This window comes from Primulina tabacum, chromosome 16, assembly GCF_025594145.1.
Source record: "Primulina tabacum isolate GXHZ01 chromosome 16, ASM2559414v2, whole genome shotgun sequence".
In the NCBI taxonomy this organism is placed as follows: domain Eukaryota; kingdom Viridiplantae; phylum Streptophyta; class Magnoliopsida; order Lamiales; family Gesneriaceae; genus Primulina; species Primulina tabacum.
Window position 1 is genome coordinate 620818 of NC_134565.1, and position 11104 is coordinate 631921.

Here is an 11104-nt window from a genome sequence, read left to right on the forward strand (position 1 = left end):
TAGAAGAAGCAACTCAATTTCAATTTGAAATCCTATATTAAATCGCGATTTGAGCAAGAAACCAAAAATAAAAATGAAGAGATTAGAGCATTATCTAGATTAAGAAGATGCAACATGTAGATCTTCAACGGCGAGCCACCTTTGCTTCTTGAAGACATTGGAAGAAACAAAAAAAAGAGAGAGTTGAGTCACACTGTAAATGTATAGATACACACATAAAACACACATACTCAAGTCCTCGACAACCTTTTTTTGCCCCAAAAAAAAAACAAAAAAAAACAAAGTGAATCAGCAAACTCTATCCACCACTATTCTGTCTTTCTCGATTGGAACTTGTCTCCTTTGTCCGTGCCAAAATTCAAAGACTTCAGCCTAAAAGAAAATCTTGAGTTATTTTCAAACAATTATCATGCTTGTTGATATACAAACTTGCCTGCCTATTTCTTCGATAACCTAGATTCAATTCAAGAACGAGAACCCTTTGAACAGCAAATAAAGCTTCATTTTAGTCTTTCAAATTCCATCAAAGAACTCAAAAGTTCTGAACTAGCAACAACGATATCTTCCACATGTCTAATATGAACAATTCACGACGATTGGTGTTTTAACGAGTTGCTAATCAAATCGATTTTCACGCCAAGAATCACAAAATTGGGATGAACTTGGCTCGAATAAACTGTTTTAGAATGGCTTTTTCTTCTTCAATACGCTTCTCCTCTTCACCATCTTCGGGCTCTATTTTTCTCCTCTCTTCTAACAGCCATTTGTACAATTCGCGTTGCTGATCTTCCGCGATTGGCGCATGTTGTACAGGCTCAACAGTGGATCGAGTAACCAAATTTTCAGAGATGATAACTGGTGCAGCATGAGGTGATATTGACGTAGAAGTGACAGGAGCATCTGGTTTTTCTGCTTCAGTTCCCACACCTTTCTTACTAGTTCTTGTAAAAAGATAGGCTATGAAGAATTGCAACAACCAGAAATTTATCAGGGAATGAGTAGATTTTGTTCCAAAACAAAATCTTACAATAGAATTGATACAAGTTCGCACAGGTTATCAAATTTACGCAGCGGCAGAGCACCCAATAATATTTAGGTAATAAAAAAATGATCAAGAAAACAATTGACATTGAGAGAGAGATTAAAAGGTGCATGGTTGGTAAACTCTTGCTCCAGTCGATGAAAATTAGCATTACTAGAGTATGGACAATTAATGATAATTGATGACCAGCTAGCCCACTCAAATCATCATTTTTTAAATAATGCAAACAAATTAGAGAATGACTTCCAATGGTGGTAGAGTTACGCATTCTGTCCATCCAAATTTCAGAGAAGCCTATAAGATAAGTAGAACACATTTCTATTGAATTGAATTGGAAATAAAATGTGCCACTATTTTGTCATGGTTTCAGTTCAAACATACCCAAATTCAGTCCATACAAACTACAAACTTTAAATAAAGCGTAGTGCTGAAGTAAGCAGAGATTACTTTCCCAAGTGCTGAGAAATTTCTTTTACTTCAGTTACATCACAACCATTAATTAATAAAGATTGAGTTGGAAAAGGATATCTCTGCTCCTTGAGCTACTGATGGTTCATGTTCGTGCTAGTAAAAGTACATAAAAGGAATGGATCTGGAACAGGAACACTTCAGCATTTTGCTTAATTCTTGAAAGCAGAGAACAGGCTTTTACAGGATCACAAATGGGGACAATAGATAAAGGGAAGCTAAATGAATAGGGTGGCATTCACTTCAGAGGTTACCCTGTTGTTCTATTCTTATTTCTTAGTGACACATACACAGAGTCAACACATCAATTTGACGCCTATTCAATTCAATTGAATATATACTTTTCTTGGATAAAATAATTTTAGATATTGTTGAAAAGGAACAAATTTGGTAAGTGAAGTTCCTAAAGAAATTGATGTTATCAAGTTCAAAGATAAAATGGACCAGGTTTCCATTTCAACATTTCTCAAGATACCAGAAAAGAAAAGAAAATAAGAGGACCTAAAAAAAGATCCTCGATATCATTTCCAACATAACTGAAATGAAATCGGTCAACTACTATATATAAATGGCAAAATGTTCATCAGAGATCATAGTAAAGTTGATCAGTTTGAGTCTGTAAACCTCAAGGAAATCCAGTAAGTAAGCTGGCAGAACAACCCAAGCATTGGTAGCTCAGCCAGCACACGCAATGCTAGTTTGAGTTCTTGAGGACACACTTCTCCATTTCATTCTTCAGTCAATGATCAAGCATAAACTTTTTAGAAAAATACTACCAGAAATGAAAGTCGATAAAATTATTTCAAACTAGCCATTTGATCTCATTCTGTTTATGTGATCATTTCTAAAGAAAACGCGAGAAGACAACCAAATCAATCGAAGAAACACACGAGTACATAAACATACACGCGCGTAAAGAGAGAGAGAGAGAGAGAAATGTAGGGATTTTTCAGTGTAATAAAAACCTCAAACGACGAAATTGACAGCCAATAGAAGTGGCCACATAAACTTATAACGGCGAGCAAACGATTCCTTGGGAGGAGGAGGCGGAGGAACAACAGAGGCAGTCCCCGTTGACGAAGACGCAGCCATGGTGGATGGTGTAACAGGCTTCAGCTTCGCTAAGAACAGTATAGCATAATCAACATCAGAAATCAATCTAAAAGCTCAAAAAATTTGAAAAGATTGGTGTTTGATTACATTTTTTGGTGAAGATTTTGGGACCACCTTCTGTCATTATCACTCCAAATCTTGGTCTTCTTGCCAAGCATTTGGGGTTTTGATTTATACCTTTACACGACTTGGAATTCGGGGTCTTTTATCAAATTATAGTACTTTTTATTATCTATTAACAATCTACCGTATTTTTTTAATATAAAAAAAATTAAAAAATAAATAAATAAATCTTTTACACCCCGCCCATCCAAATGGGGGAGCAAATTATTTCCCTCCCCCGCCTATGCGAGGAGGGAGAAATTAAGTTAAATTTTCCCCCGCCTGAACGACAGGCGGGGGAGAGTCTTTTTAAAAAATTTTGCTTGCCCGCCTATTGTAGTGGCGGGCAAATTTAAATATTTTTAAAATAGAATTCTTATATATATATACACGAGAGTTGCATTTTGTATTCAAAGATTTTTCACTTGTATTGTGTTCACAGAAGTTCACTTGCATTTTGTATTCAAAGGTTGTTCAAAAATTTGTCGGTATGGATTTGATTTATTTTTCGTCTCAAATTTTTTTAATAAAATTTTGAATTCTAATAATTTTATACCTTCTGTCTCTTGATTTATTTCAGGAAGTGTAGATATTGGTATTATCGTGCCTATCTTATTAAAAGGTAAATAATATTTCTAAGTGTTGATAAAATTATTTGTATTCAATTAATTTATTTGATGGTTGTATTATATTAATTTTAATTTATGTTTAGAAATTTTTAATCTTAATTCGTTAAAATTATTATCTTAATTTTTGTTATGATATATTTATTTGTTAATTTGTTATCATAAATATTATTGAAGTGTTTTTATTTATTATGTTTACGTAAAAATGATATATTTGTTTAGAAGGATTTTAAAATGACCTTCTACACATGTATGTTTATGATCAAATTTAACTTTAAGTTAGTTTTTAAAACTAGCACTTAATTAAATTAAATTCCAATTATATCATTTGAATCATTTTCATAATGACACAAAACATGTTAAATTAAGTCAAATAAGAGGGATTATTTCCTATTATCATCATAATTAAATTTGGTATTAGATTAAATAACTAATCAAACTAACATATTAATTATGTTAATTGCTAAATATGTTAATTAGCTTTTTACATTGTTTTTATGAATACCGTTGTTAATATAAATAATCATTTTCACAATTCTATTCAAACTATTCTTTAAAAATTTAAAATTTAGCTCTAATATTTTGTAATATTTCGTATTAAATTTATTACTTTGTACGTAGTAGCGTTTTTTTTTTAAGATTAGATCTAATATTTTGTAATATTAATAATTTGTAAAATGTAGGAGAAAAAATTATGATTTAGTAGTATCATTTAATTAAAATATTAGACATAAATAATAAAATAAAATCTAAAAAATTTATTAGACATGAATTTAATCATCGAGATAAAATTTTATATGTTTATTATTTTTTAGTGTTAAATTAAAGATCACGTAATATAATATATTTATTTCAATTATTATTCGAGAAATTTTAGGGAATAAAATGGGTCAAATGTTTTTTTATCAAAAATAATTCACTGAGTTGTAATAGTGAAAAAGGTAGTTGAAGATTATAAAATAATGCAATGCTATATTATAAAATCTTTAACAAACAAAATATTTTAAAAAATAGTGTCTTAAGATGGACTATAATAATTAAATTTATATCAATTAAATCACAATGAAATTATATATAAATATGTATTTATTTCTAACTGGTAATTTTTTATATATGAAATACAGATGGAATTTAACGCTGGACCAATAGATGATAGTGTTTTATATAGACAAGAAACTCATATATCAAGTGTCATTTCAAAAAACAATTTGGATAGAACTTTAAGGGTGCGGCGATCCGACAATATTATATCCAAATTGTGTGAAGATAAAATACTGCATCATCGCGTTCTTACACGTTTAAATGATATGGGTCTTTATGGCATTATTCGTTGCGGATTCTTCAAATATGATAATCATTTGATTACGGCTCTCGTTGAAAGATGGCGTAGAGAGACTCATACATTTCATCTTCGTGTTGGTGAGGCAACAATAACGTTGCAAGATGTTGAGCTGGTATGGAATCTAAATATTAACGGTTTTGCTGTTACTGGCGTTGACGAATCTTTTAAGCCACACGTGTGGCAAAGTCAATGTGCTGAATGGTTGGGTTTTATGCCACACGTAAATCAATTCAGAGGTAATAAATTGGTAATGTCAGTGCTGGATCAATATTGTAGATCAATTTTGATCAACGATAATAGCACACATGTAGAAGTTGAGCGGTATACTCGGTGCGTGGCATTGATGATTATCGGAGGATGTATGTTACCTGATTCAGATTGTTGTTCCGTAAATTTGATGTACTTACGTCTTCTCCGAGACACGAATCAGGTTTCAAAATACAGTTGGGGAAGTGCTGTACTAGCATTCCTCTATCGTGAACTGTGTACTGCATCAACTATCGGCAAAGGTGAAATAGCAGGACCAATTTTCATTTTACAGGTATATATAATTTTAGCAATTTTTGATTATTTCATAACATATTTTTCCATTGCACATTTATTAATATTATATTTCGTTTATGTATTATTGTTGTAGGTTTGGGCACTTTCTAGAATTACCTTTCTTTGTCCAGATCCATTTGGTGACATTCCAGATGACGATGATCACAATGACCAAATTCTTCCATTTCCTCCATTTGGTGAAAGGTATATTTATAAATCTTTGGGTAAATGTATTTTTGTGATGTTGATTGCAAATCTATTCCCAATTTAATTTCATACAGGTGGAACCGTAGTTTCACGTGGACACATACTACGAATCACTCAGTGCGAGTGATTCGTGATTTGTTGAGCCAAACCAGGTAGTTATCAAATAATTAAATATATTAATTACTAGTTACATATGTGTAAAAGTTTTCATCGTAGTTGATTTTCCTATTTCATTCATTGTAGTTCAAATGGGTGCTATATTCTAATGAATTTGACAAATAATATTGGCGTTCGGTGTGCCCGCTTATATGTTTCAACATTGTGGAGATGTACCGCCCAGACCGAGTTCTCCGACAATTTGGTCAGTTGCAGCACATTCCAGGGCCAGCGTTTGATGGGGATGAATTTCACGAATGCACCCGACAAGGTAGGCGAAACTATAATTGGGCCGAACATCATAAAAACAGCATATGTGAATGGAATGATAGGCTCAATTTGATTGTTGAGGGTGAACCGACAAACGGAAATGTGGGTATGACACGTCAGTATGCGATGTGGTATGATAACATAACTCGTCGTTTCATAACCCCTATCGATCCGCAAGCAGAATATGGTTATAGATCCGGTGATGCAAATGTGAGATGTGTTATGGTAAGTTGTTGTAACCTACTTTTTATTCCAATTGAAATTACAATATTTTAAATATTTTCGCATTTAATGATTTTTGTTTATGTTTTCAGAGGAACGAGGCAGAAATTTTGAGGAATTGGTTTCGTGGACTATCATTACAAGAGCAGCCTCGTGAGGCACTGGAGTCTGCTATCACAGAAACTATAAAAATTGGTGAGAGATTATGTGATATGCTAGATAGTACGTCGGAGCCACGTAAATTTCAAGAGTTGCCTCATCCTCATCATAATCAAGAATCATCCCATTCACATCATTTTGAAGAGTCGTCTCATCCACATTGGGAGATCAATAATATGCAGGAACTTTTCAGGCTACAGGTTACCATGCTTCGTCAACACAGGTTCACACATACGAGGATCATGGTTTCCAAACTCCGAATGACGCATATATTCCTTCTTTCACGGATATGCTTACAGGTGGATATGGATGGAACGCAGATCAGATGAATCCAAATTATAACATATCACCAATTCCATTTCAAGATATTCAGATATTTGGTGTATGAGAACACCAAACAACGAATTCAGAGGCACTGTGAATGATGATGATTCAGACGAAGAAGAAGAAAATATGAACGAAGAAGAAGTAATTGAAGAAAATGTAAATGATGTCGCTCCGGGTCATGTTGGTTTATTGAGACGTAAAGGAAAACGAGTAAAACGTCGACCTCATTGTGGTACTGGAGGATGTTTGTAGATCGAATATTGTTGTATACTTTGTATTAGTATTGTATTCTACTTTTAAATTAAGTAAATCGTTCAACATTTATTTTGTATTGCTTGTATGGTTTCAGATTACATATTAATTGTAATATTCGAAACGTTAATGTTGGCTTTTCTCTTTTTTGGTGAAATTATATACATGCATTAATAAACAATATATGTCATATATAAAATACAAAAGCAATAAAAGAACATAAGTGTTGCATAAATCGGACACAACATTCCATTAAACAAAAGTAGGAACATAATTTTGTGTTCACATACAATGTACATCTAGTCTCGAATATTAAAAATAACATCATCATTGAGCATTGCCAATATGAGGAATAATCCTGCAAAAATTATTAGATATGAATTAGTAAACAAAAAGATATTAAAAAAATATATGAAATAATGCACATTACCATACGATTGCCATGAAACACAGAAAAGGTGTTATTGTCTTGCTGGATTTTCTCTTTGACGACGTTGTTTCTCTCGAACCATTGGCTGGTCCATTTCATTTCGAATTCTGGTCGTCCTACTTCTCCCTGATCTTCTTCTTTCACGTCGAACTGGATTGTGGCGTAGCTCGAATACTGGTGTATCCCAATAGTGATCATCTTGAACAGCATGAAATCTTCCTTCATATGTGTTTATGTATTCGTTAATCCGGAACCATGGCTGCACAAATGTCGTAGGATCTAACCCAAAGTGTTTTGCCGTACAAATTGCATGAGAACAGGGAATTCCGAAGATTTTCCACTTTCCACAAGAGCATTCACATGTTGTTAGTGTGACAACTTGGACATGTTTGCCTCGCCCTGGACGTACCCCGGTTGTCACAGTAGCTTGCTTTGCTCTTATCTCGATCCGACTCACGGTATGTTCGTTGGATCTGACAGACCATTTCTCATATTTATGCAACACATAGTCAGGCCAAGGTTGGTTGTTCTGCATCATACATTGACACTTTGTGATGCGATTTATAAAATACTCCGCACATCTTTGGAAAGTCATCTTAACTATTGCTGTAATCGGAAGACGACGAGCACCCTTGAGTACACCATTAAGACACTCAGACATATTTGTTGTCATTATGCCAAAGCGCCAACCACCATCATGTGCAAGAGTCCACTTATGTTTATCAATTTCAGACAAAAATTTGTATGCATTTGGTTGCTTGTTCTTAATTTCGTTCATTATATCGTCAAATTTGCGAACCTGGTGTTGTGATCCTGCTTGCCAACAAAGGTCTTTCAGATGAACGTTTTTGAAGTGCGTGTTGAAATTAGAGCAAACATGTCTCAGGCAAAACCGATGTACACCGTACGGAGGATTGAACTGAGGTATTCCCTCGATGGCTCCAATGATGGCCCGATGTCTATCAGAGATAATGCAAACTCCTGGTAGGCCATTAATAACATGCACACACAAAAGGTCTAAAAACCATTTCCACGAATCATAACTCTCTTCATCCACGAGTGCAAAAGCCAGGGGTAATATCTGATTGTTGGCATCCAAACCTGCAGCAATAAGCATCTTGTGCTTATACTTCGTATATAAATGAGTGCCATCAATGCTGATAATTTTACGGCAATATCGGAACCCATCTACACATGGTCGAAAGGCCCAAAAAACATAGTTTAAAACTTTTATTGATGGGTTGTTTGTTGGAAAATGTCTCCACTCAACAATTGTTCCGGGATTGAACTTCATAAGAGCACCCATGTATGTTGGCAAAATGCGAACCGAACTCTCCCATGTGCCATACACGTTTTCAACAGCACGCTTCAAACTGTACCATGCCTTGGCATACGAAATTTCATAACCATATTTGTCTTTGATAAGTTGCTGAACATATTTAATCTCACAAGATGGATCACAATGCACAATACCAATAAGATTCGAGGCGATCATGTTTTTGTCTAGGTTTTTGTGGTCAATCCCAACATGGCTAGAAACACATGTGTGTCGATCTCCATATTTAGTGATCTTAAAATAACCCAAATTTGCTTTCAAACAAGCTCGGAGGCCCCATCCACAATCCATGCTCGATGATCGATTCTTGCACCGAACTTTCCATAAAGTCGGTGTGCTCTCAACAACACGATATTCACGCCTTACACATCTAACAGAAAAGTCTTTAACAGCTGCAATCAATTCTTTTTTGCTTCTAAAGACTATGTTTTTATGTAATTCTCCTTTCTCCGGATTATAAAAGACAGTCTGTGACCCGGATGACACACCTACAGAATCAGGACATTGTTCTTCATACACAGCACTAAAAAATTGTGGCATCTCATAAATATTAGAAACATCAAGTGGAACTATGTCTGAAGTTGCGCCATGTAATTGCTCACTAACATTTTCGAACGCGTCCTCGTTACCCTCCTCGTCTGAATCATCACCCACTGGTGTGTCAGGCTCGCTGTCACTCTCTATATTTTCCAGTAATGCAGAATCAGCAAACATTTGACGTGATGTTTCATCATCTGTTGCCACTGCAGCGACTACACGAGCCAAGCTTGATGCATTAGAATTCACGTTCGGCCAACAATTATTATCTTTATCTGCGCATCCAATAATATATTGATCCCAGTCCCCAATATTATTGTCCATGGAAGAATAAGGTGGATCAACATTTTCATTGTAAGTAGCAGACGACGTGCCACCTGACTGATCAAATCCTATCATACTTAGACCTTGGGTAATACATGGAATGTACGACTCAACAACATTTGTTACTACATTATCTTCAATGGCCTCACATTCAATATACAACTCTATGCACTGCACATCGGAACCAGGACCAAACATAAATTGTAAAGTATCATCGTCAAGGACAACATGAACTTCTACTGAACGCGATTTGTCCATATACGAATATTTGGTTGAAAGGTTCAACCTATATTTTCTGGGATCGATATCTAACTTCCGATTAACTATTTCAATCAAATCGCATAATGACATAGATCTAGATATACGAATTAACTTCACCCCTTTATTACTATAATTGATTGTTCCATGACTTACGATAACATCACCGCCAATATATAAAATGGCTGAAATTGTATCCATACCTGCATTTAAATTTATCTAAAAATAAATTTTCAATTTAAAGAAAAACATTTCTAGTATTAACATTTCAAATAAAATTCATATGTCTAAATTCATATCGTACAATCTACCACAAAAATAATAATGAACGATTTGTACTTCATAACATTGAAATTCATAAATTTTATGAGATATAAACCAGAAAAAAAACGATGATTTATAAATACTAACAATATAATATATATATATATATATATATATATGTATATATATATGTGTGTGTGTGTGTGAGTGTGTATATATAATATATATAATAATTTGTGTATACATCATGATTTAATATACATAAATATTACGCACACATATATTTAATAAACAAGATATAAAAAAAATGTTTATCAATGATCATAAATATTTTTGGAATATATAATTAGGTTCGTTCAATAAAAAATAATAGAAATATTTATCTAATAAGATTTAAATTATGAAATTATGATATATACCTCGAAAAAGATGTCCTTTATCGTGAACAAATCTTTCGTTCGTCGAACAATCTACAACAAAAAATAATTATGAATATAAATTATTTGTATGAAAATTATTTTTTAGATCGATGTAATTTTCAAAACAAAAATTGATATATCATATTTGAAAAATTAGCGATATATCTCAATCAGGACTGATTGATGCCAAATATTTCTTCACTCCTTAAATTCACCGACGGAACAATAACTCGGGAAAAAAATACTTATTATTAGATGCAAAACAAGAAAAATAACTTCAGACATATATAGAGAAACAATACATGAATTCTTTATTGCCTATATTTAAAAAAAATTTAAAGACAACTCGTGATTCAAATAAATACAAAAACATTAATTATTCGACACAAATTCATGCCGACATTGAAAGATATGATAAAAATAACTCTCCCCCGCCTGTCGTAAAGGCGGGGGAGAATTTAAATTAATTTCTCTCTCCCCCGCCTGTAGGGGAGGCGGGGGAGGTGAAATAATTTGCTCCCCCCATTTGGAAGGGCGGGGGAGTAAAAGTTTTATTTATTTTTTTTAATTTTTTTTTACAATATTTTAAAAAAATTTTGAAAAGTACGATAGATTGTTAATAGAAAAATAAAAGTGCTATAATTTGATAAAAGACCCTGGAATTCGCCAATTAGGATATATTTTGCGCTAGAATTGACAACTTTTTG

General features: G+C 33.5%; 3 protein-coding genes across 3 annotated transcripts; 1 reads left to right on the forward strand and 2 right to left on the reverse strand.

Annotated features, from left to right (window-relative positions):
• Positions 1-265: 265 nt before the first annotated feature.
• On the reverse strand, positions 266-2815 carry LOC142529393 (uncharacterized). Its single transcript, XM_075634921.1, has 3 exons — positions 2711-2815; positions 2479-2631; positions 266-957 (listed from the first exon to the last, which is right to left on the reverse strand). Exons 1-3 carry the CDS (start codon positions 2745-2747, stop codon positions 644-646), a joined length of 504 nt encoding a protein of 167 aa, XP_075491036.1. The 5' UTR covers positions 2748-2815; the 3' UTR covers positions 266-643.
• Positions 2816-4409: 1594 nt separating this feature from the next.
• LOC142528244 (serine/threonine-protein phosphatase 7 long form homolog) lies at positions 4410-5561 on the forward strand. Its single transcript, XM_075633281.1, has 2 exons — positions 4410-5234; positions 5331-5561. The coding sequence occupies exons 1-2, from the start codon at positions 4476-4478 to the stop codon at positions 5505-5507; spliced, it is 936 nt and encodes a 311-aa protein (XP_075489396.1). The 5' UTR covers positions 4410-4475; the 3' UTR covers positions 5508-5561.
• Positions 5562-7399: 1838 nt separating this feature from the next.
• Positions 7400-9757, reverse strand: LOC142528717 (uncharacterized). Its single transcript, XM_075633828.1, has 2 exons — positions 7544-9757; positions 7400-7433 (listed from the first exon to the last, which is right to left on the reverse strand). The coding sequence occupies exons 1-2, from the start codon at positions 9712-9714 to the stop codon at positions 7400-7402; spliced, it is 2205 nt and encodes a 734-aa protein (XP_075489943.1). The 5' UTR covers positions 9715-9757.
• Positions 9758-11104: the final 1347 nt, after the last annotated feature.

Coding starts and splice junctions, on each gene's coding strand:
- LOC142529393 (XM_075634921.1), bottom strand. CDS start 2,747: ATGACAGAAGGTGGTCCCAAAATCTTCACCAAAAAAT. Junction 2,632..2,710: donor CAAAATCTTCACCAAAAAAT/GTAATCAAACAC, acceptor TACTGTTCTTAG/CGAAGCTGAAGCCTGTTACA. Junction 958..2,478: donor GGCTGTCAATTTCGTCGTTT/GAGGTTTTTATT, acceptor AATTCTTCATAG/CCTATCTTTTTACAAGAACT.
- LOC142528244 (XM_075633281.1), top strand. CDS start 4,476: ATGGAATTTAACGCTGGACCAATAGATGATAGTGTTTTATATAGACAA. Junction 5,235..5,330: donor GACCAATTTTCATTTTACAG/GTATATATAATT, acceptor TTATTGTTGTAG/GTTTGGGCACTTTCTAGAAT.
- LOC142528717 (XM_075633828.1), bottom strand. CDS start 9,714: ATGGACAAATCGCGTTCAGTAGAAGTTCATGTTGTCCTTGACGATGAT. Junction 7,434..7,543: donor TGTACGGCAAAACACTTTGG/GTTAGATCCTAC, acceptor GGGATACACCAG/TATTCGAGCTACGCCACAAT.